The sequence below is a fragment of the Colletotrichum spaethianum genome (assembly GCF_022836535.1).
Source record: "Colletotrichum spaethianum MAFF 239500 DNA, contig07, whole genome shotgun sequence".
Taxonomy (NCBI): Eukaryota; Fungi; Ascomycota; class Sordariomycetes; order Glomerellales; family Glomerellaceae; genus Colletotrichum; species Colletotrichum spaethianum.
Genome location: NW_026054777.1, coordinates 779203 through 804431, shown reverse-complemented (window position 1 = coordinate 804431; position 25229 = coordinate 779203). Strand labels below are relative to the sequence as shown.

Sequence of the window (25229 nt, the reverse complement as noted above, 5' to 3'; positions counted from 1 at the left end):
ATGTAGTTTGCGATGGTTTATCAAACTAAATACCATCACAAAACGGCTCAACTATATAACCATAAACCTGGCTCATAAATTTATGGGTTTCTCCTTGTTTTCCAGGAGACACTTCGCAGACTGGTTTTAACGGGTCGTAGTATGCATCCCCCTGACTGACCTTTGGCTTTGGCAACGCTCATTAAGTCGATGGTGCTTATTGCAAGTCCTAAGGCTAAGTGGTGGCAAAGTCGCATCAGATTTTGTGGGGGGGTGGCGCTCAACTTCGCCGCGGCTAAACTCCTTATCTCAACGTCGTTGAGTCAGTGGGGATAAGCCTACATCAAACGGGGCCAGAAGCAACTATGTCCGACTTCGGAGTGTCCTTCGCAACTCAAAACTGACTCAACCTGCCCGGACGGTACTCAAATGACCTCAAGCCTTGCCCAACAGCCCATAATCTTGAAAGCCAAAGTAAAGGATCTTGCCACCATGTTGACTCGCCATGACCCGATTCTAATAGTAGGTGGTGGTACATTCGGCCTTTCGACAGCCTATCACCTCATCAAAGCTGGCTACACATCCGTCACCATCCTCGAACGAGGCACATCAATCCCCTCAGTACTTTCGGCAGGCAATGACGTGAATAAGATTATTCGCGCCGAGTATGAAGATCCATTTTACACCGAATTGGCCCTACAGGCCATGTCTGAATGGACCAATAACCCGCTATTCTCACGGCATTACCATCAGACCGGCTACTTGCTAGCCAACTCTGCTGCAGCGCCCGAAAAAACGAAGCGAACTCTTGCCAAGTCCCTCGAGAGTATCAGGACACACCCGGCGTGGGCAGACAGAATCAAGCCTATCCGAAGCAGAGAAGACATTGCTCAAGCTGCTCCTGCGTTGAATGGGCCGATGGAAGGATGGGAAGGGTATTACAATCTCTTTGCTGGGTATGCGCATGCCGCAAACGCACTCAAAGGGGTCTACGAGTACGTAAAGGATCAAGGCGCCCATATTCACACGGGAGAAGAAGTTGCTAGTCTGCTGTACGAAGACGATAGATGCGTGGGTGCCCGCACGACGTCCGGAAAGGAGTTTTTAGCAGCGGCAACGATTTTGACCCTTGGTGCTTCACTCGGCAACATTCTCCCTTGTATCGGAAGACAAGTCACTGCCAAAGCGTGGAGTGTCTTGCACATCCAGCTCCAACCGGAAGAAGCCGAGCAATTGAAAGGGATCCCCGTTACGTATGCTCGAGACTTAGGTTTTTTTTTCGAGCCCGAGCCTGGTACTGGGATACTAAAGTTGTCTCCGAGTGGTGGAGGATACACAAACTATTTATCAACTGGCCTCTCTCTTCCGCCGATGAACAACAACTTCGTACCAGAGGCAGATCGGCAAAGAATACGGAAACTTCTACAGGAAACACTTCCAAATCTGGCAGATAGGCCTTTCATTGACCAACATATCTGCTGGTGTGCAGACACTGCGGATTCGGACTATGTTATCGATTCTGTGCCAGGGAAGATGAACTTGTTTGTAGCAACTGGCGATTCGGGCCATGGGTTCAAGATGCTGCCTGTGGCTGGAGGCTGGATCAAAAACCTAATAGAAAAAGGATCACAAGATACAACTCGATGGAAATGGAAGGAAGGGAGCGACGCCGGGCAAAACGTGAGTTGGCGGGCTGGCGAAGTGCTCGACTTGAAAGACCTTAGGTGCAAGCTGTAACATGAGGTCTTCTTCGACGAGAGGCTAACTAGTTGGAATGCGGCTCTCTTTTCACCACAAGAAATTGTTAGACCCAAAGCTAAATTAAGTTTTTTTTAATGAGATTCCCAAACAATAATTGACTCTGCGCTTTGTTGCTGTAATTGCTGTCTTAGGTGCATCTGAAGATGCATCTTGGTTGACGTCAGCACTACATAATTGCATTGTACACTAAAAGTCCCAAATGGTCGAGTGGCGCCTCTCACGTGGTTTTTCACAACTAAAGATGGATTTGCGACGCCAGAATAGCCTTTGTCAAAAGTCTTCCGCGTCATGACTGCTTTAGGGTTTTCGGACATCTGTGAATCAACCGTTATACACAGTCGTACTATTAAATATCAAGTCTTAACACGATAGAAATTATAAAGATCTTTATACCGCCTTACTGCTGAAGAGCGATTCTTGCTTCCATTTAAGAAGACCTTCTTACACATAGAGGATACTCGTAGCGCATTCATTGCCATCATTGAAATGACTGCAGAACCTGAACATATTAACTTCCCTGGCAAGACCTCCGCCACGCCAGGTGAAGAGTTTGAGGTCCGCCAAACTTCAACCTCGGAGGACTACCACCCCAACCCCTCCAAGTCAATTCATCTTTCTCCCGCTCGCCAGGCCTTGATTGACGACGTCATTGCCCTCTATTCTATGGATCCTACCATTGAGCGTGTGGAGCGCTACACCCCGGACTGCGTGTACGATGACCAGTTCGTCTATGCCAACGATCGATATAAGATGGCTGGGCAGTGGTTTGCTTTGCCTAAACTCTTCAACGCGAGCAAAAACGAGGGCTACGAAGTCATTAAAAATGATCGCGATCTGATTCAGTTCAAAAACGAGCAGAGTTGGACATTCAAACTAATTCCGAAAACGGCGACGATCAACGCTCTCGTGAGCCTTAGCTTAGACCCCGGCACTGTCGACAGCGATTTTATCCAAATCAAGTATCACAAGGACCAAGCCAACGATAAGGATTATAGCCACGAGTAAGATAAATCTCTTAACCTTAACTTTATCTGCAATATGTTGATGTTGATATTCGCGTAGGGGAGTGGGGTTTTCTTTCAAGAAATGGCAGGCCGACAATGTTGCCAAACATATGGACAGCAAGGAGGTTCAGGCATTCATTGCAGACAAGGATGCCAGCAAGAACAAAGTCAAGAAGTATGGAACTGGCAAGGCGGAGGGAAATGCGCCCACCAAGACATTCTGAGCCAACATTTCTTATTGGAGTGAGATCATTCAGCAAAATTTCCATTCTTTAATATTTCCAGTCCTCGGCCTCTGCGGCAAAAGTACAGCCCATGCTCATAACCAGGGTATCAAGCTCAGGCTCATCAAGAACATCCTCGGCCCCATGGAAAGAACCATGAACATCTTACATTGCTTATCCGAATGGTTCAGTTTCTCTCAGGGTGTCCATCTACTCAGTGTGTGATTTAGACTGCGTGGCAGGCGTGCTTGTCGCCAGCTTCAACAATGGTGTTCCTGGAGGCCAATCATTCACCGCGATGTCGTCTGCTCTAGTTCCTGGTGATGTGCAGACCACGGAGAATGCCAACCAAAACCCTTCTCTGACCACATGCCTGTCAACGCACCTCTTTCCATCGGCGTCTACTTGGGAAAGGTGTGGTATCAGATCCAACACAAGGCGCGACTTGTTAAGGTGTTTCATCACACTCCGAAACACGTTATGGCGGTTCACGTATTCAGACCGATAAAGGCGTGCATGGTTGCTTAGACATTGGATACGTCTGGTTATCGGCATTGCAAATCGTAACTTGGCGCATACCTTTGGGTGCAATACTTCGGTTATATTCGGTTATATGCTCAACCAGAAGGTAGCTTCTAAATCTTGAGTTCGAAATGCGATCTCAGTTTGGACATTATTAATCTGCATCATTCTATCAACAATCCACTGGCTATATTCATTGGGGCAGTAGGCTATTCGAATATTAGTGATATGGCCTGTTGCATGATTTGTCCCAGCCAACAGCTTGTGGCAGCCTAGACCATTAGCGCCTATCACACTGAACGGATACCTTCAGCATCAGGGCACCTGACGTAAAACATTCATTTATATCACTTCCTTAGCAACCGTGTTATATCGACAGACGCTAACGATGCAAAGCAGGGTTCCGGCACTTCAAATTTGAATTTATTTATGCACTGACGAGCAATAGTTGACGACGTGTCCAGAGCAATGCCACCCATTTTACATTGAACCCCTCTTCGACTAACACAGCAGCTAAGGTACACATGCTGATACTGCCTGGTAGTTCCACCGCTAAGAGAGTTGATCTGTCGCTCTGAACCTTAGCTTACGAAGTCAGATGCATCTGTATGTCGATGCACGTTTATTGGATACTAATAATATCTCCCAGCCCAAGAACAATGATGACAAGCACCAATCCCATACTTAAGCATACCAATTGACCACAAGACGTAATCTACCCTTCGGAATTGTGAAGACCTTCGAAAAAATTCTAAGAATGCCCCAAGAGTTTGACTTCGTGATTGTCGGCGGTAAGTTCAATATCTAACAGTGGTGATCAAGGCGTTTTGTTACTCAAGATCCGGTGATCCCGGACCTCTGATGAGGACAAGCGCACTAACAGTAACGATCAGGCGGCACAGCAGGGTGTCTGCTCGCGTCACGTCTCGCAAATACAAACTCCAAGACCTCAGTTGTGCTCTTGGAAGGAGGCAGCGATATCAATATGCCAGAGTACAGAAGAATGGCAGAGCGATCTAGCACCATCGCCCAACCTGGCCTCGACTATGGCTATGTCTCGACGCCGCAGGAGCATGCGAGAAACCGAGAGGTACCCCAGGCGCGAGGAAAGGGTTTAGGTGGTTCAAGTGCTACGAATTTTCAAGTCTGGTCACTTGGTCCCAAAGAAGAGTTTGACGAGTGGGCTGCAGTCGTGGGTGATGATTCTTGGGGGTTTGAATCAGTGATTGAGAGAGTAAAGAAGGTTAGGCTGTCCAAGATATTGTTGATCAGTGGGTCAAGCTTGAGCGTTGCTGACATTTGGCAGCTGGAAAACTTGCACCTTGATGGTCTTTCTGCCGATTGGGAGGATTATGTCAAGCCTGATCCCAAAAATCATGGGGTTTCCGGGTGAGTGTTGTGCTGAACAACAAGAGTTGAAACGGCTAACAAGACATAGCCCAGTTGATGTCTTAATTGGCCATGTAGAAAAGGAAACCAAGTTTTTCATTGACGCTGGGTTCGACATGGGGTAAGTTTACATTTAGTTTGGTAGTGGAGTAGACTCATCGTCGCTGACCATCCTTAATAGCACAAGCGGAACCTTGATCCCAATGATGGCGATCCTATTGGCTTCTCCTTAAATCCCACGACGAGCTTGAATGGTGTACGAAGCACGAGCGCATCTGCGTTCTTGGAGGAGGGTCTCCTGATCACTTGACCATTTTCACCGGGAGCCGCGTCATCAAGCTTATTTTCCAGGGCGATCGATCAATAGGAGTTGTTGAAGAAGACGGATCTCAGAGTAAGTATATACAAAGCCTTCATTCAAAGCATGATTTGACCTCCGTTACTAGTCACCGCCAAAAATGAGGTCATTCTGTGTGCTGGCGCCCTTGACAGTCCTCGACTCATGCTCCTTTCAGGCGTTGGTCCGCGATCGGATCTCGAAGCGCTGGGCATCAGCGTAGTCAAGGACCTTGATAGCGTGGGCAAGTCTTTCACCGACCATCCCATGATCGTGGCTTGTTTCCAGATGATGTCTTGGTTTACCGACCGAATGGGACTTATTGACCCGGCGAAATATCATGACGCCATCAAACAACTAACTGAGACGGGAAATGGCCCGCTTTCAAGTCATTTTTCCTCGGTTCCTCACGCTTTTCTCAAGAACGAGCGGGCCTACAGATCATCTGAATTTCAACAACTTTCCAAAGAAGTACAGCGTTTTCTGCTGAGACCTGGCGTGCCGAGTTTTGAGCTTGTTATAAGTGGACTCCGGTTGTCATTGCAAGTAAATAACACGCTCATGTGTGAGATTGGCAGATCGGGCCATTGACCCCTCCCAACCATGTCTTCGAGAATCCAGATGATGGCTTTTTCTCAGTCTTTGTAGCCAACATGAACTCTCTATCTAGAGGGCAGATCAAGTTGTCTTCATCAGATCCGCAGGATCCACCGCTCATCGATCCAAAGTATCTCAGTGATTCTTACGATATTGTGAACTTGCGGGAAGCTTTGCGAGAAGGTTTAAATCGTATGCAAACTCCCAGATGAAGAGCCACTTTGTCAAACCTATATTTGCGCCCAAATCCAACAGCGACGAAGATATCATTGTGAGTCAAACTTTTGCTCATTGTTCCATGTTGTGCGGGTACTAAAATGAGCTAGGAGTTCATCGAAGAGAATGTGGCGGGATTGTGGCACGCTTCTTGCAGTGTAAAGATGGGCAAAAGCGAAAGAGATGGGAGTTGCGTCAACAGCGACTTGAAAGTCCACGGAATTTTAAGGCCTATACTAATTTCAACCCGCAGATCCTCAGATTGTTGCTTATGTTATTGCTCAAATTACTGCGGAGAAGATTGGGAAGGAATATGAGCTTTGAAATGGAATAGAAATGAAAGACGCTAGGTGGCCGCCTTCTTCTTCATTCAAGTTATGTATCTGAAGCCTTTTCCCATGATCCTTACCCGATCATCATTCTCTGCTTCTTGTTCCTTCGCAATGAGTTTTTGATTCTCTCTTTCCAGCAGAAAATGCAAGATTGTGGATGCCCCAATTGCCATGACCGCCATACCGGCATTCACACTGAAAGCCAAGACGAATCTGGGAGCCGCGTTATTGGGATAGAAGTAAGAGCCGTAGATGCTAGACACTGTAGATACGGCATTATTGAAGGCCACTGCAGCAGCACGCTTGGCGCTTGGGCGGTAGACAGTGTTGGCCGTCCAAACCATTGACATGTTGAAGCCAGTGTAAATGCCGGGAAGCATAATCATGGCGCCCAAGTACCGCGGCCCCATGCTTGTTGAAGTACTGGAGATGATGAACCCAACAAGTGCGAAAGCAATTGGCCCGACGGTATGCCAGTACCTTTCGTTTGTGCGATCTGCATTCCATGATACCACTGCACATATGATGCATGCCAGTAGGTATGGAGGTGAAGTCAGCAGTAGTGTGGTGATACGGTCTTTTCCGAGACTCTCAACAATCGTGGGTAAAAAGCTGTTGATAGAGATAGAAGACCCTGCGCCGTAGACAACAAGGACAAGAACCCAGTTGATGGGGTCTGTCATGATCATCTTGAAGCTGTCAAAGAGAGGTTGTGATGACGAGCTCTTCCAGTCTTCCTCCCCGGCAGCGTCAACTTCCATGCGCCACATAGCCAGTTGTCGCTCTTGACTCGTGAGCCATTTAGTGTTGGCAGGGAAGTCAGGAAGGATAGCAAAAGCACCGATGGCAACCGCTACGGTGAGTAGACCCTCTATGATGAATATCCAACGCCAAGCACGAAAGCCCCGCGCACCGTCCAAGCCGTTGGTAATTCCGGCAGCAGCTAAACCTGAGAAAGCACCTGAGAGCATGGAGCCGCTGTAGAACAAGCCGGTACGGATACCGAGCTCCTTGCGAACATACCAGGAGCTGAGTGTGGCCACGCAACCTGTTTACCGCAGCGTTAGGAACTACGTCATTACAAACATGATTCTAATTGAAGTCTATCTTGACTTACCAGGGTAAAATGCCGCTTGGAAAAAACCAAGGAGAAAACGAGTCACTAAAAGACCGCCGAAGTTATGTATTGCGCCACTGCAAGCACATAGAGCACCCTAAACATATACACAACTATCAGAAAACAAATCCGGCATATTTATTATACATGGAGTTGGAAAGGAGCATCTGTAGGGGTGGAATAGAAATTTCATGCTACAGCTATGTCAAGTAATCATGAATGGTGCATTTCAATGAAAGCTTGGAATTTGAAAGCGAAACTATGCACTAACCCAGACACCCATGCACCCAGGTAGGTATATTGCAGGACGACCGTTCTTATTCAAAAGTATGTTTGACGGGACTTGCATGAGTATATATCCCACAAAGAGAATAGAGACACAGGTCTATCGTTGTTTTGTTAGTTACGCGAGTATGGAGTCAAACGATGCGCTCACCTGAAATTGGCTTCCTGTCAAACCTAGGTCGTTTTCCAAGCCACATAGTCTCGCTACGCCAATCGCGTTCCTATAAGTCTTAAAACCAATGAATTACACAGTGAAAGTAAGGGGTTAGCTCACCTGTTGAGATAATTCATAATGTACATCAATATCATTGTTGGCAACATTCTTATATCAACTTTTCTGATCAGGTTCTTTTCGAGAATTCTGAGTTCTTCCTCGGATAAATCTTTCAACAGCTGCGGAAGTTCATGAGAAGATGTAGTCGTTATCTTCCCCTCAGAACTCGACCTGATGTCTGTTGATGGAGTCATCGGCGTTGACACTTGCTTTTTTTTTGGGGGGGGGGGGGGGGGGGGGGGGGGGGGGGGGGGGGGGGGGGGGGGGGGGGGGGAGGGGGTGGATGTGGCTTGGTTGAACCCTTTTGGGTGCAGAAGGAAAAAATGTGTTCATAAACACCAAGTCGAGTATGTGAAATAGCGATGGATACGCTCTACAGTGCTGCCTCTAATTCTTATGTCGATATGATTTCGTATGGACATACAAGTTGTTAGATCCACGAGAAGGATACTACTTCAGCAACAAAGAGTTGAACTTGATGGTCCATTTATTGTTGGTTCTGAGATTGGAACACCACTATTATTAGTTGTTAACAAACAGAAGCGAAGTTTTGGGAATGAACGCTCACACACTGTAAAGTAGATGGCGTGGGGCAATAGTGTCGTTAGGTGTCAATAATGACCTGGAGCAAGTGGATCGAGCAGGCCATAAAGTATATGTACCGGGCTCGTCCACCCTTTTAAACATCTTCTTGTCCTTGTTATTGTTTAGTCGATGGAGTTGTTTGCTTTGTGCGAGCCAAGCATGTTCTGGGAACGCGGATATACCAGAAGCGGACTTTCACTCCGAAATCTATCAGATACAGGCACCGGGTCTTTTATCGAATCAAGTTGTAGCGCGCTTGGCATACATCGGCGACCAAGGATTTCCGTGCCGCTGCTGTCACTCGAGCTGCATGATTGGGATCGTAAACCAGCCCCATCCCACTAGACTGGTTCCTGGAGAAGCGCGGTTATCGTATTATTGAGTATGTTTGCCTGCTTACGGCCGCAAGAGGGGTAGAACTGACTTCTAAGCCGGTGGTGCTTGCGTTGTGGGCCGAGAGTGGCGTTTTGATTGGCCCTGTGAACGCCAGCTAGACATGCTGAGATGAGTCTGAGAATCATTTGCTAGAGAATTGCCTAAGAAACCAGAAATGTGATGGAGATATTGCGGACCTCTTGTCATCTATGACGTTCATCATTCATATCACAGTATTCAATGTTTTCGTAGGCGACTTCGGTATATCGGTTGCATATCGCCCCTTGGGAGGCAGCTATAGCAGCGTCACCATCTTAGATCGTTTCAATGCACCCTCCAAAGCCCCACCAGTTGGACATCTCACGAAGGTTATCCGCGCCGATTGTTCCAGTCCACTACGTGCAAAGCTGAGCTGGGGAATGATGCAAGGTGAAAGGGCCCGCCTCCATCTTCACAGGGATAACGATGTCTTGAGACCGGGTGGATCATGGTGGGTCAAGGTTTGATAAGGAGACCATTGAGGGAGTATCGGGAGCACATGTCCCTAAGCTATTCGAAATCAATGATCAGATAAACGAAATGGATGCTAATGTCTGAACAGGCCGCCTAATCGAACTCTGGCCGTTTTCACACAGTTCGTGGAAGATCTGCGGAGAATCCGTGGTGAATCCATAGACAGAGTCCATGTCGAGAATCAACACTTCTTTATATCGAAGAGCAAGGGACCAGAACTGAGGTTGCCGTCAACGCAGTCACAATCAACCCGGTTCAAGATGTTAGCATCGACCAACAAGTCATTCTCGTCACCGCAGGCAATGGCAACATCGACACAAGGCCCATTCCTCTTCTTGCTAAAGACTCTTCTAAGCCGAAGATCGTCATCCCTACATCTGACTCAGCCAAGCTCTTGAGCCGCGTACCTTCTGCCTCCGAGAAGCAAATCGTGCTGGAAGAAGGCAACATCCAGAACCCGAGATGATTTCAGTCAATCTTGTCGAAGCACTCAATTACCTCCGTCTTTCTTTGCTTGACGGGTTCGGATCAACTTTTCACAACCATGAACTGCTTCGACGCCTTGACAAAATCACCATCCGTCAAGCACTTGGTTTACCTATTATCATGTGGAAACCACTCGCCATCCTCCATCATTGACTCCGGAATGATGCAGGTTATGTGTGCCCCTCATGTTGCTGTCAAGTTCCTTCTTGAAGCAAAACTTTGGCATGGACTACCTAGTAACAGTCTTACCATTACGATCCTTGGACCATCTCCCTTCTTCGATAACGACGTTCAATCGAAGAATTCGCTAATTGATGAAGGGTTTTCCGCTAAACCGCTTGGTTTAAAAGGCGTGTCAAGGGTCGATCCATTCGACATCGCTCTTGGGGCGTACCACGCCCTCAAGGATCAAGGTCGCAAATACGGTGGTCAGAAATTCATCATCGGAAGCTTAAAAACCAACAACAATGCTTAGATTGCCGATATATTGTCGAAGGATCTCAAAAGAGACGTCAAAGTTGCCGGAAAGGACTTAGAGAGCTTTGAGACCCTTGAGACTCACACGAGCAATGCCATTGGACCCGCATGAGGCAGGGATATGCGGCTGATGTACGAGCTTTTCGAGACGGTCGGCTTTGGCAAGAGCGAAGATGAATACTAGCGCCAGGTTAAGCTAATGGATAAGGAATCTGAGGACTATGTTCGATTTGTCGAGGAAACAGCCAAGAGCTGGCTTGAAGCCTGATGTGCTCTCCACGGACAATTTGTATGCCACTCTCAATAATTGTAGCTAGACACAAAATCATACAAGGTTATGTTTGAAGGTAATCATTAATTACATGAATCTAATTACATCGGCTATGGCTTCTCAAATTTCAATGAGAAAATGCTGCTGCCGGCTGCGATAGAAGACTAATAATGTCTCCTGTAAATAGGGCTAGTACCAGTAAAGTTACCAGTCTGAGTCGTGAAGCTCTCAGTACTACTGAAGTCCTTCACCTTCCCAAGAAGAATCTCAAGCATACGGTATGCGACGCCTGGAGTGTAGCCGGGCAATTCATGGCCAGCGAGGCGAGCAGTATAGAACGTCAATCCACGGTCAGCAGTCCACGCACCCTGAACACCCGCGCCCGCAAGGGCGCCACCGTTGTACTCTGGGTGGTATGGCGCGTAAAGAGGCGTAGTTGGGTATTTTGACAGCCCTTGCGCGCCGTTCCAGGTCATGTTTTGAATAGCGAAGAGGGTGCCGTTGGTGCTGAGGAGCATGTCCAGATCACCGGAGCCAATGATGGTGTTGTTGGTGAACTCGATGACGCGCTGGAGAGCACCGCTGTTGGCAGGGCCAACGGACTGATCAGAAGCGTATCTACTGTTCGTGCCATTGCCGAATACGTTAACGTCGGTGCACTGCTGCCAGTTTGAGTTGAGAGGGGCGTGCAGCGCCTTCTTGACGTCGGTACGGTTAAAGTAGATGGAGGCACCTGGGGGAGAATAGTCGCCACTGTTTACTATGCCAAGCTGAGAGTACGGGTGCGGACAGGTCTCGGTGATGTGGTAGATGTTGAAGCAGGGGTTGACTTCGAGGATGGCTTCGTAGAAGGTGTCAAACATATCGCACGCGTAAGTGTCGGAGTTGTAGGGATCGGGCAGGACGGGGAAGGGTTCTTGTGGCGGCGGGAACTTGAAGTAGGTGTCGATGTAGGAGGAGTAGTTGCACGAGTCCTGACGATCGCGAACCTGATCAAGGAATGTCTGGTTCAGGTACAAGAGGTTCTGCCAGAACTCGACGTATGGCAGGATAACAACTTGCTGCTGGATGGTCTCGTCGCCAATGATGGGGTCATTGATGGAGATACCGGCCAGATTGAAGTAGTCGGTATCGTTGGCCGAGATAAACCCATCAGCAATGTATGGGACGTAGTATCCAGCATACGACTCTCCTGTGATATAGGTCTTCCAGTTCTTCGTTTGAAACGTGTCGACAAAGCTCTTGTAGAAACCGCGGAACTCGGCAGCAAGTTGGACTTCATCGGTAATATTAGGGATTCCTTGGGAATAGCCAACGCCAACCGGCTGCTCGACCCACAGCATGTTGGTCAGATTGGTCCATGAGTAGGGGTTCTGGACAGGCGCGAGCGTGCCAGCTTCCCAGGTGAAAGGTCCATTCTCAGTCAACAAACCGGAGAGCGAGGAGCAACCGGGACCGCCATTAAGCCTATATCAGGTTAGAGAAATAGTTCAGACATAGAGGTTGCTATCTTACCAAATGGTGATCTCGTCAGGTGTCTGTGTAGCCGTTGAAGGGAAGAACCAAAAGAAAAGCTTGCGGGTCTCGTCGGGGCTGTCAGAGATGGGAAGCAGTCCGGCATAAGATTCGCCAATATCGAACGGAACATCTGGAATGCCAGAACCATTGACAGCGAAAGCTTAAACAAGATCAGCGCACTGCTCTCCGAATTGAGTTTCCAAGCTTTACTAACCCTCGGTCTTGTCCGTCAGGAAACGAGACGCTCGCTTCTGGATCTCTGGGTGTGAGAACGGCTGGTTGGCTACGCGCCTCTCAATTACAGACCTGGGAAGCGTAGGCTTGGTTGGCTTTTTGAAAGCCAACGCAGAAGAAGCGCAAAGCAACCCACTGAGGAGGGTAAGGAGTCTCATGTTGGCGTGAACTGGAATGAAGCTGCATCCAGAATATCAGCGCTCTAGAGGGCGCTCCAGCAGCAGTATTTAAAGGTCTTCGTGTATGACACCATCACTCTACTCGGCCCATGGCGCCTTACCGCGAGAAGAAGGAGCAAGACTGTTGGTAGAGGCGAACAAAAGTCCCAGGATAGAACGGGTCACCTCGGGCATTATATCGCTGTGGGTCTAGGTTTATGCTAGTCATTCGCTCATGATTCGACAGACGGTATTCGGCACCTGTGGATGCCGGCTCGCGAGATTGCCCGCGTAACATTGCACCAACGGCATCCCATCCGATCGACGGTTGAATGGCGTCAGTATATGGAATTCCACTTAAGATCCAGTTTTCTCCTCACAAATGGAATTGCTTTTTGATTGGCCTGAAGTCAATGTTGATATCCTTGCAGCTACTCCGCACGGCTAACGTAGGTACTGACCCCTTCAGCAGTTGATGGGGGTAATGACAGCAGCTTTCAAAGAGCGCTGAGTTTCCGATTCAATCCAAATAACAAAACAGCAAACTTAGGAATCTCAACGTACTAAAATAGAGTTTTTATCTTCTTCGAATTTCCCAAAGAGCATTCAAGCATAGTTTGTGTTGAAAGAGAGCGCCTTAACCTTTGCTCATCTTTGGTTTGGTGGTATTCCCCCACCGGGTGTTCGGCATCAACTTCTGAAGTTTGTCAAAAGCTGCGTTGAATCAGTTAGGCACGAACTACCACCTTCCTTATAAGGTTAAATTCCTAAAACCGTCCCACGGATCGACAATGGGGCCGGCAGCCCCGCCGCACTGCTCGCTCATGATTCGGTAGCCGTGACCAGTGCAGGTAAACAAACCAGGATTCGGATAAATCAAGCTTCATGGCGGCACCACGATCGAAGCTTGTTGTGCCTGGTGATGCTTGGCGAGCCATACGGAGCACTGATGTGGTGGAGTGAGAAAGGGGAAGAGATCCGACCCCCAACATGACATGTGCGCAGGAGTAAAAGCTTGCCAGTTTAGAGGCTTTCTGGAAGCATGTTCAAAGCTGCAGGACGTTGCTCAATTCTCCAGGCCGTGTGGCCACCATGAGTGGTTTCCTCCAACAATTGACAGCTCCCAAGGTAGCAAACTGTTCAGCGCTTCATGGACAGAGTCGAAACTGGGCTCTTGGAGTGAGCGCGGCGTTGTAATTAACCCGGCTGACGCGACAGCCCCATTTTCGTACAAGACTGACCTCATCAGGGATCCAACTCACCGGTCTGACGTCATAACGACACAGGGAGTTATCACAATCGTAGATGCAACAATACGACTGCTGATTTGCTGCAGCGTTATCATTAGAGGAGCCGCAAACACTCCTGTGGGTTGTCCAGCGACCCCTCTGAGGCTGAACCAGTCTCCGATGAGCAGAGCGCCAACCACAGCCACACTGAACCATGTTCACTTGAGTTCTCGAGCTCTAACACTACCCTCGCAATCCGTTTGCGGAGCGATCCTGATGTGGAGCTGCTGTACAATCAAGCAGCATCAGAAACATCAAACATACACTACCCAATCCGTTCAGCCCACACCATCATTACCAGGCAGGTATATGTTAACAACCGCGCCAGCTCAGGTACAGCAAGCGGCGCTGCTGTCTTTGCCTTGTATTCGTGTTCCGACCCACATTGTCTCACTACTGCCCATGCCAAATACCAACCGCAAGTTTATCGTAATCAACCAAGCACTTGAATCCCCCAAGACGACAACTGAATTTTAAAGTTGTTCTGAAATTCAATCATCCATTTGCTGGCACCAATGTTCCAGAGGACCTTCTTGTTGCAGCAAAGAAAAACGATCATTGAGAGTGCCGAAACTCGAACTTTTACTCTGGTGGTCGTTTTCATCTAACCATGGCTTCATTTTGTAATACAGCTTCCTTCACACACTTCCATTGAACTCTTTCTATATCAAACCGTTGGCGGAAAGGATTGGTTAATTGATCCCAAGCGATTTGCTTCTTGGTATGTTTGCATGCCTCCATCATAGCTAGGTGAATTCCCAGTTACTCTATCTTGTTCAGCTGGAAACTCTTATGGCTTGAGGTCATGAGCTACCATTTGACTTTGAAATTCCGGAAAGCACGTTCCTAGTCGAGATAATTTGCTAGTCACTGCTGGTCGCATTGTTAGGCGGTTTTGGATGCCCTAAGCTGGTTCCGGAAGGCCTGACATGGACATCCACCGAGAGTTCTGGACTTTCATTTTTTCGTATGGTTTGCCAGTTTCTGCTATGTCGATCGCGCAGCCTAACATTACGCAATGCTATCGGACACTTTTGGTTGTGAAAACGTTGTTAGTTGCTTGTAAGGCTGACCTGCGAACCGTGGGAGATTTCGCAGAGTTGGGCCCTGCAGCGTGGTGGCAAAGGTTGTAGCAATGCTGAAGTCCCTCAGCTCGCGGTTGGAACGTGGGCACCCAACGCTGCCATCCTGGGCCATGTTCCCTAACCTGCAGTATAAAGTAGCCCCTCAGCGCTTCCCACAGGCACAACAACGGCCAGAAGGCAACCACTTTTCACACCCCTTTGGTAGTCTGTATTAAGATACGTGCTGTACCTGGTAAGACTGCAACAATTAGAGTAGTGTAACTGTCCGGCAGCAGGGTTTTCCCAAGTGTAATCGCAAGTGCGAAATCTGGCGATATTATCAATGAACGACGCTTCTTGCGTACATGATGCCTTTGTAAGAGTTGAAGTATGCGGTATATGATCCTTCCGCCAGCCGGAATGTGTCTTAGCCCTTTTGTCCTACCAAGCCTGAGATAGAGGCACTGGCTCTCGACCGAAAACTTTTCGGTTGCGGAGTGTCAGTTAATTGCTGTACGAAGTAGTCAATTAATGCGCCGAACGACTTCATCTGCACCCCAATTGAAACCTGGCTGCCGCGACTGGTGAGGCAGCCGGGTCCCCGGGGCTCGCGCCCGACCGGCCAGGGGCCAAGCTCTGCCCAGTAACAAAATGTAGAAAGTTGAAGCTTACGGGGAGCAGTGACGGTATCCTGCCAGCTGATCGACAGCGCCCGTGAACACATACTCAAACAGTAAACAAAGCAGAAATTTGGCGCAGGGAGCCCAAAATCCGTCTTGCCCAGCCATGGTCGGAACACCCCAAGAGTGATGGTCAACGCCTAATGGTCACAGATATGAAAGCCAAGCGGGTGGCTTGCACGGAAATGGCCATGAATTTGACGCCCGCCTAATGGGCGAATCACGTATCGCGACAAGCAATATAAACCCCTCCGCCTGCATGGGTATTGCATCTCATCCTGCTTGAAAAGTCACATGGCGAAGCTCTGGGCCAATTGAGGAATAGACTCTCAGGCCACAACGTTGGTTCAAAGGACAATCCAGTGAACGCCATGCAGGAGCTGAGTCTGCCTCATGAGGGGCTATGCCGTCTCAGTCGCTAAGGACTCACTCGAAGATTCCAGGTTATGACAGTGCAAGCCAAATACAAGATAGTCGACGGCCCAAGTGCTGGTCTTCCCTCGTCCAATCCGTAATAGCTGCATGAGATTGTTTCTCCTTTATAATATCAAGATACACCCTGTAAGCACCAGTCATGGCATCAGATACGCAGACCAGCATCTGCCTCGACGTAGCCGTCGATCACCGCATCAGGAGACTTTTCAAGCCTGTTCCTAAAAATGCGACCGAGCCGTCCACACATGTCTCCCGCATAGAGGAAGTAGGCCGGTCGTTGCAGCGACCTCGCGCCGAGATTCAAGTCACGGCACAATTGGCGGGCCCGCCTGTGAAGGGCGGTATTGCCATCATGTTACAGAAGCCCCGGAGTAACCACCCGTTCGGAAAGGGCCTCGATGCCGTCATCAATGACTGCGAGACTCTCCGCGCCCTCGACGACATATTCGCCGTGGTCTCCCGGGGGACCCTTGATTTTCGGAAGGACATCGCCGTTGTCGACCTGTTACCGTATGTTTCCGAAGACCACAATGATGTTGACGACGCTAGGCTGAAGGACGCTTTTCGTACGTCGGCCGCGACCATTTGTGACAAGGAGCCTAAGGTTCTTCTCTGCGCGGGCAAGATTATGATGCCTTTTGGGAGGGCGAAAGTCAAGGGCATTTCCTATACGTTCGAGAATATTGGGGTTGGGGAGAAGTTTGGACGCACTCGGAAATGGCCAGAAATAGCGAGGGTCCGGCATGAAGGAAATCGCGGGTTCATTGATCTTCTTAAGGTCAATGGCTTCCATCCGAGCTACGCGATGAACTATCACTCTCATGTTAGTCTTCTGAGGCAGCTCCTCATCCTGATTGGTGCTGAAGCTTGTGGCGCGTATCGGAAAGACTGGGAGGATAGGTTGTGGATGGACGAATTGAGGGAGCGTTGCCAGGCATATACCTCACGTACAGGTGAGACCATGTCCCTGCTGTTCTACGCTTTGCTTGCCGTGCACTTGACATGCTAACTTGGTTTCATAGCAACACGATCTACAAGGTCTCCCACACCAATGAGTCCGGGCCAAGGTGAAGCCAGGCGCAGCAACATAAGATATATACCAGAATACCAACAGCTCTATTCTGAAGCACTGATCGATATAAGAAATTGCGTCAGTCACCTCATCTCCACAAATCAGCGCTACGAAACTTTGCTCGACAGTGGTCTAAGCGAAAAGTGCAACAACGCCAGTCTTATTCTGCGCCAGATGCTCCGTCTCAAGGAAAGAGGCTGGCCAGAATCGGTCGCCTGGAAGAACGAAGCCGCCCTTAAAGAAGCAGCCCAAGACACCTACCGCTTTGCCATCGACACATACCGCTTGGTCAAGGCACCAACCAAATCTGCCAAGCCGCTCAGCGATCCGCCGCTGGCAAAAGCACTGCGGCAAAACCTCGACCATATTGTCGATTGTGTCACGGTTGTTCAGCCTCGTAAAGAGTGTGATCTCGACGTGGGCGGCGCGGCCACGGCTCTTCTTGAACTAGCAGTCGATATCGAGACACTGCTGCTGGATCTACTGGACCGGAGGGAGATCGCCCTATTGTCAGGATTATTGAGCAAAGTAAGCCTAGCGCCCGTAGCTTTAGATTCGGTAGCCCCGGTGGCTGTGGGCGCGTCGCGCGTCTAGGGGGCTAGTCTTGGGTCGTTGATTATGATTCTCGGTGAACCTACTTTGATGATGTTATATGGTTTTCGCGAGCTTTGTGGCCATGTTCTTTCCGAATCAAGTATCAGCAGGCTGCATCCTCTTTATAAAACTCATGAATCGCTATGTAGAGGAATATCACGACTAGCACTACAGGAAGGCTTAAAGATGGTCATGATGTAAATCGATCTCGAGTCCTGTATCAAAACTCGCTGGTTATGGGTCACTCGTGTCCCCCGCCGTACATCTAGAAAGCAACGATTCTGTTGTGGAAAGCAACATTCAGAACTTGTCGGTAGATATATGCAGGCCATTTTCTCTAATAATCAAACCATTCTCGACTCATACAGTTGACCCCTAAACTCACCGAGACCGATACCGAGAGCGAAGTAACACCACTTGTGGGGCCGCTAGGTGGTGAAGTCGGAACCTTAAACATTAAAGAAAACCAATGTCCTCCCGTCTCCCTTCGCAAAACGGCAATTCTTGATGGAGATGACTCGTTAGTGCGATTCTCCTACGGAGGCAAAGGACTTGAGAATGGTGCGGATCGTCGGGATAACTGGGTTGAGCTGGTTCCCGGATACGCCCCCTCCGGGAACTCCAGACCATGTTAACCACTCTTTGTTCCCCTCCCTTTCGCACTTGCTCTCCCACTTATCGAACCTCTTCCTCGGACTCGCAAGACAAACGTAGGTGACAACCAACCGTTCTCACTAGGCATCTACCGCCATCCATCATCGCCGCCAGCCATGGCAAAGCTCCCGAGCAGCCAGGTCCGCCGGGTCGATTCTGATAGTTCATCAGTCAGTTGGTGAGTTGTCTCTTTCGCTCTCATCTCTCCCATGACCATGATCAACCAAAACGCATCTCGATGCTCTGTCGCCTCATGCAGCTAAAACTCCGTCTCTTGACAGGGGTCTTGAATACCTCCAGGAAGAAAAGATCACGCCTCTAACCTGGATCGAGTCCCCCGTATCATCCGCCGACAAGGAAACGGGCGAAATCCGCCTGTTTGTGCGGCACAACGCAAACACCATCGAGCTTTTCTCCGACCTCTTCTTCGTCGCGAATCTCGAGACATTCACGCAGATGCACTCCATCACCAATCTAGGCAGTCTCGCGGCTTATCTCGGCTTCTTCAGCATCATCTGGTTCACCTGGTTCCAGATCACGTTGCACGATGTCCGCTTCTCTATCGACTCCGGGTACGAGCGCATGTGCAAGATTTTGCAATTCTTGATGTTTGTCGGGTTCGCGCTAGTAGGGTCTTCGTTTAGTCCCGGGACGAAGGAGCACAACAACGCGGTATGCTTTCCGTCACTGCTGGTGTCTTCACGGCGGAAGGCTCGGATTATGTTGAACTAACAGCCACCAGAACTTCCAACTGCTATGCAATATCCTGTTCGCAACCCGTCTGCTGCTCGTTGCGCAGTATTCCGTTGCCCTACACTTCGTGCGCAAGAAGACTAGAGCTTTGAACTGGCCCCTCTCCCTTACTATCGTCCTCTTCATCTTCTCCGGCGGGTCCTTCTACTCAATGACGCCGGCTTTCTCACCCGAGTCTGGCAATGGCTTGGGGATCTACTACGTCTGGTACATCATCCTAGTTATAGAGATTGCGATTACCCTGGGCATATCATCTGTGTGGAAGAACCTTAGCTTCAAGCACACGCACTTGACGGAGAGAATGGGCCTCTTCACCCTCGTAATCATTGGTGAGGGCGCTATCGGCGCAACCAAAACCATCGGCATCATCATGGGGAACACTGGGCTGCGACTAGACGCCTGTCTTGTTATTGGTTGCATCGTCTTCATCCTTGTACGTCTTGATGTCACCAAGACTTTTCTGTCTCTCTCTAACTTTGACAGATGTTCTGCTGGATGCTCTACTTCGACAACCCCCCGGAATGCAAGTTCGGCACAGTACGCCAGCAAATCTGGGCCGTCCTACACTTCCCCTTCCATCTCGGCATGATCGGCGTCGTCGAAGGATCCCAGCAAATCGCGCTGGCGTGGCAGGTTCTGAGCTACTTTGGCGACTTCTTCAGCGATGTACGCAAAGCCTGCGTCACCAATAACCAAGACGGCCAGGACCTGACCACCTCCATTGTCACCTCATTCAATGGCTTAACAATGCCCGACAGCGCTGAAACGCGCGCCATGGTTCCGCTTATTTACCAAGAGATCTACAAGGTCGGTAACATCACCGGCGTCTGCTCAGTAACAAACACAACAGGAGGCGATTCCCTGTTCCTGCCGGACGAGTTTCGTATCCTCACCAAGCGCGTCCTCGGCGTGCTTTTCGAATCGTACAACGGCGTCAGCTCGTCTGGAGGCGAAGACATCGGAGAGGTGGCACACCCTGCGTACTCGACTGTGTATATTTACTACTGGTCTTCCTTCCTCTTTGTTGTGGCTTTATTCGCTGTGTTCATCATCATTACCAGGCACAAGGACCGACCGCTCAACATATTCGATAAGGCGGCCATTACGACGCGAGGCCTAGCTGCCCTTCTGGCCGCCGGGCTGGCCGCTGGTGCAGCGTCGGAGAAGTTCATTTTCACGTACCTCAAGAGTAGCGCCACCTTGCCCACCGTCGCGTTGATATTCTTGGTTATTTTGGCCGTCGACCGGTACACGAAACATTTGAGCGCCAAGACATTGAGGCGGAACCTGACAGAGACTTCTGAGTTCTGGGAGAGGGGTTTGGCAGAAAGGGGCATATCAGAGCCGTCGTTGGTAGGTAAGGCTTAAATGCCCATCATTATACCCTAGTTACACTGTCTTTGTCTCTTGGCCACAAAGAAGCACATTGGTAAGCCACCATTACTATTCTTTCATGCTCATGGGTAGCATCACAATGTGAAGAGTAGAACTGGAAAGGGCGTTATACCTCCATATATGTTCTTCAGGCAGCAGCATTACACAGTATGACGGGAGATCGGGGTTACTTAGCAATCCGGACCCTGTCAGTAGACTACCCGGGCAGGCACCGGTCAATCTAATGAAGTCAGTGATAAGTATAAGATCAGAATCATGCTGCCTGATAAGAGTGGAACGCATGCGGCAGATGGACCGCTGCCATTCTCAGCCGTGCTAGCGCCTAAACCCGGACCCCGGCGCGGATATGGGGCATTTGTGCCGAGTACCGGACCTTGCGCGAGTTGAACTCTATGTATCGAGTTGTAAGCGTGCAAATTGAGTGATGCCTGGAATACTGGCAATACACAAACAATTGGGTGCCTGGAAATGCCACCTGCATCGTGCATTTGACGTTTCAGCATCTCATCGCATCAGGCTGTTGGTTGAAGGCACCTACAATCAACGCGGGTGTTGTGTGCCAGAATGTTGTTGGAACCATAAACCGCGCAACAGCTAGTCCTGAAACCAACACTACATCGGCGTCAACCATCCAACGGCCTTCTTATTTCGTTTGCTTCTTCCTCGATTACTGAACATTAGTTCGGATAACAGCTGCCTGGATTCCTCAACTGATAATATATGTAGGAGTCTGGCCTCAGTCTCTCCGGCTTCAACCAAGAGCTGATCAAACCAACTCATTTTCTCAAGATCTGTCTCCGAACCTTCGACGCCAATCTCCACAATGGCCGGCTCCTCAGCACAACCCCGCATTCCTCCCCAGAAGCCGCCTGTTTTCACAGCGACGCCAACCTCAATCATCGCCGATATCAATCGCCTCATCTCGGCATCCCGGGCCGCCCAGCAAGCCATTGCGGACTCCGTCCCCCTTCCACAGCAACTTACGACAACGTCCTCCTTGCGCTTTCGCACGCAGAAAATGCACTAGCCTTGGAATCTACCCTCCTCATCTTCTACAATGCCGTATCTCCATCCTCTGAAGTTCGTGCCGCCTCTGCCGAAGCCCGCAACATCCTCCGTGACTTCGAGCTCGAATGCTCGATGAATGAGGGCATGTTTCGTCTCGTCGATGCCGTTTATAACAACAGCGATGCCACCCAGGGATTGGATCCCGAGAAGAGGAACTTTTTGAATAAGAAACACAAAGAATTCGTCAAGAACGGCCTCCGTATCCCGGCTGGTTCCCAAAGGGACCGGTTCAGAGAAATCAAACGCAGGCTCGACAGCTTGACGTCAGAGTTTACCAAGAACTTGGTCGAGACCGATGCTTCCGTCTGGTTCACTTTGGACGAACTTGATGGATACTCACAAGACTCCCTCGCCCGTCTCGATAGAGGGGAGCCCGGTAGTGAAAATGAGGGCAAACTCCGTATCAAGATCCCGAGCCACCTCGCCTCCGTTCTTAGGGCTGTACGCAACCCCGAGACTCGGAAGAAAGTCCGTGTAGCCTTCGAAAACCGCTGTCCGGAGAATGTCGCCATCTTCCACGAAGTCATGGTCCTCCGCCACGAAGCCGCTCAACTCCTGGGCTACAACAATCACGCCTCCCTTAGCGTTGAGGATAAAATGGCCGAATCACCTCAGCGCGTCAATACTTTTCTTTCGTCTTTGAAATCGAAGTTGATTGAAGCCGGGAAGGCAGAGCGTGAGAGTCGCCTCGAAATCAAACGGCGCGACGTCGAAGCCCGGGGCGAGACTTTTGATGGGCAGTACTTCGTCTGGGACGTATTGTACTGCAATAAGCTCTACTTACAAGAGAAGTGGTCTGTTGATCACGAGAAGATTTCAGAGTATTTCCCTTTGCAGCCGACAGTCGAAGGAATGCTGCACATCTTTGCGCACCTCTTTGGTATGGTGTTTGACGAGGTGACGGGTGAAAAGAGAGACCAGCTGTCGTCTACGGGCAAAGGAAACGACGTGGTCTGGCACGAAGACGTTCAAGTCTTTTGCGCATGGGACGCCGAGAGCGAAGGCGGCGGGTTTCTGGGTTATCTCTATCTCGATCTTTACCAACGTCATGGGAAACATGGAAATCCCGCAAACTTTAGTCTAATCCCGGTAGGCCTTTGTCACTGACCTATAGAGGCATAACATATACTAACATCACACATAGGGCTTCACTAATTCAGATGGAACTCGCATCTGCCCCTCCACAGCCCTTATATGCAACCTGGACACTCCTGCGTCGCCCAATCATCCAACACTCCTACGCCACTCCGACGTGGTGTTGCTTTTCCACGAGCTGGGCCACGGTATACACGACCTCGTCTCCCGCACGCAGCTCGCGCGGTTCCACGGACCGATGGGTACCGTTGTTGACTTTGGCGAGGCGCCGAGCCAGATGCTGGAGAACTGGTGCTGGGCGCCGGAGCAATTGAGGGGCTTGAGCCGGCATTACTCGTACCTCTCGGAGGGATGCCTTCAAGACTGGCGGGAGCTGGAAGGGAATGGGGAAGCGCAGCAACCGCCGGAGAAGATCCCACAGGATGTGATTGAAGGTCTACTGAAAGCGAAGAATGCTGGAGAGGCATTGAGCTCGTTGCAGCAGCTCTTCATCGGCCTTTTCGATATGGCTGCCCATCAACCTTCCAGCCAGGACGCGGTCGAATCCTCAAACTTCACAAAGCTGTGGACCGAGCTTCGAAGGAACATCGTCCCAACTGACGACCCATCCGCGCTCGGTGAGGGTGATGAGTGGGGCACGGGTACACCAATGCCGGGTACCTGATGGACGAGTATGATGCCGGATTCTACGGCTACTTCTTGCAAGTTTTCCCTCTGCTCGGTCAAGATCCAGGGAGTGCGTGGCTAATCAACTACGGTGGCAGTTCCAAGGTTTACGCGCAGGACATCTTCAGCACGTTTTTCAAGGGAGATCCTATGAGTCAGGAGGCAGGCCGCAAGTATCGCTACGGCGTGCTTGAGAGAGGAGGCAGCCAGCCCGAAATGAAGACGGTTTCGGATTTTTTGGGGCGAGATGCTCTTATGGAACCGTTTTATGAGGGCTTGGGTTTGGCTGTTGATGCCTAGGTAACAGGTTGCGCATCTCGAGACAATACACTATCAGGTTTGCCGGAATATTGAGCTTGTAATATTCGTGTAAAAGTCATCGGTACTGGTGTGCAGAATGGTGCAGCATTGTACATCGTTGAGCGTTTGGCTGGGTTCAGATTGCGGTGGGGCTTGCCCAAATGGAGTGGTCACACAAAGAACGCCTTTGGGGGGTTTAAAATTGCAGTGTAATTACCCAAGCAACTCGAACCACACTCCCGTTTAACGGGAGCCTTTGGGGTGGGTTAAAACTACAGTGAAATCGAGTCCTACAAGTTTCTGACAACCAAAATCATCTCGAGTCCTGTCCATCTTCCCACAAACCAACGTGTCAAGGCGACAGCTATAGAATTCCCATCTGACTGATAAAAAAATGTCCCCATTGAATCACAGTCCAAATAAAGCCATCTGCCAGGTTGCTTTTTGAAGGATTACCATTAAACACAAGAATAGAGAGGTGTTGACTCGATGCACGAGCTTCTTTGAACTCAAGGGACCCGCGGACCAAACCAGCCCCGGCTCCCCAGAACAGGAAAATGTAGTCCACTTTGAGTTACATGCAGCGCCCCGGAACCAAGTCAAAATCAAGGGCTGCCATTCAGTTAATGCTGAGAAAAACCAGCCGCACGGGGTCTTCCAACCGCGTCGTAGCAGAAAAGAGCGTATCTTCCTAGTCGTGGGTGTCCAAGGCAGGCAGAAGACCGAACATGACCGAGCGGCGTAGCACCTGACCCAGTCACCCAGCATGCCAGCTTACGAACCATTGGTTTGTTGCGAAGGCCAACAAGGCCTTTGGGTGGGTTAAAAATGCAGTGCTTAAAAGCAGACGACATATGACGCGCTCGCATACCGTAGTAGGAGGTGGCTGCATGACACATGGCCGGTTATGCAGGAGCCTTTTCCGCGGGAACAGCTGGAAACCAGCAAGCGATACCCCTTCTCTTTACAACTGAGCTGTTCCATCAAACATCTCAATGTCATGCCCTTTGAGAAAACTGAAAGTTGGAGAATTATATGGGGTGTGGGATCCAACTCGCTTTCCCATTGGCCTCGCGCATAACGGGTTTCCGGAGCCGATGTGGGTCTCCACCGGCGCCAGAACCGCACCACGGAGCAAAGAAACCTGCCGAAACGGTCCCGCCTCGGCTGCCGTTGGTCAGCACCAGCCTGATGCCATTCCTGCCGAGATCACGAAACACCGCACCACGCAAGTCGGCGTCGACTACTCCCAGCGAGACGGCGTTGTCGCCCGTCTGTAGCCAATGTGCTCGTTCTGCTGCCCAGCTTCGACCCAAAAGCTTGTCTGCATCGGAGGTAATTGTCTCGATGCCGAAAGATTAGCATGTCGATCCTGATGATGCAACGCACGCCCTCCGGACGATGCGACCAGTGATGTTGACAATATATGCGAGCGAGGGCCTCTTATCCGTGACTTCCCCGCATGCAAGCGTCGATGGCGTGAACCGTGAGGTGGATGGCTCCAGTGCTC

General features: G+C 50.0%; 6 protein-coding genes across 6 annotated transcripts; 5 read left to right on the top strand and 1 right to left on the bottom strand.

Annotated features, from left to right (window-relative positions):
• Positions 1-2226: 2226 nt before the first annotated feature.
• ColSpa_03647 (uncharacterized protein) lies at positions 2227-2968 on the top strand (the record flags this gene model as incomplete). Its single annotated transcript, XM_049269859.1, has 2 exons — positions 2227-2741; positions 2803-2968. The coding sequence occupies 2 exons, from the start codon at positions 2227-2229 to the stop codon at positions 2966-2968; spliced, it is 681 nt and encodes a 226-aa protein (XP_049125816.1).
• A 1279-nt stretch (positions 2969-4247) lies between these two features.
• On the top strand, positions 4248-5004 carry ColSpa_03646 (dehydrogenase patE; the record flags this gene model as incomplete). Its single annotated transcript, XM_049269858.1, has 3 exons — positions 4248-4281; positions 4396-4879; positions 4929-5004. The coding sequence occupies 3 exons, from the start codon at positions 4248-4250 to the stop codon at positions 5002-5004; spliced, it is 594 nt and encodes a 197-aa protein (XP_049125815.1).
• A 5904-nt stretch (positions 5005-10908) lies between these two features.
• On the bottom strand, positions 10909-12654 carry ColSpa_03645 (putative serine carboxypeptidase; the record flags this gene model as incomplete). Its single annotated transcript, XM_049269857.1, has 3 exons — positions 10909-12211; positions 12260-12422; positions 12477-12654. The coding sequence occupies 3 exons, from the start codon at positions 12652-12654 to the stop codon at positions 10909-10911; spliced, it is 1644 nt and encodes a 547-aa protein (XP_049125814.1).
• Positions 12655-16261: 3607 nt separating this feature from the next.
• Positions 16262-17788, top strand: ColSpa_03644 (uncharacterized protein; the record flags this gene model as incomplete). The annotated part of the gene is made up of 2 exons (XM_049269856.1): positions 16262-17075; positions 17226-17788. 2 exons carry the CDS (start codon positions 16262-16264, stop codon positions 17786-17788), a joined length of 1377 nt encoding a protein of 458 aa, XP_049125813.1.
• A 770-nt stretch (positions 17789-18558) lies between these two features.
• Positions 18559-20563, top strand: ColSpa_03643 (uncharacterized protein; the record flags this gene model as incomplete). Its single annotated transcript, XM_049269855.1, has 4 exons — positions 18559-18620; positions 18724-19114; positions 19185-19628; positions 19679-20563. 4 exons carry the CDS (start codon positions 18559-18561, stop codon positions 20561-20563), a joined length of 1782 nt encoding a protein of 593 aa, XP_049125812.1.
• A 4253-nt stretch (positions 20564-24816) lies between these two features.
• ColSpa_03642 (uncharacterized protein) lies at positions 24817-24999 on the top strand (the record flags this gene model as incomplete). The annotated part of the gene is made up of 1 exon (XM_049269854.1): positions 24817-24999. One exon carries the CDS (start codon positions 24817-24819, stop codon positions 24997-24999), a length of 183 nt encoding a protein of 60 aa, XP_049125811.1.
• Positions 25000-25229: the final 230 nt, after the last annotated feature.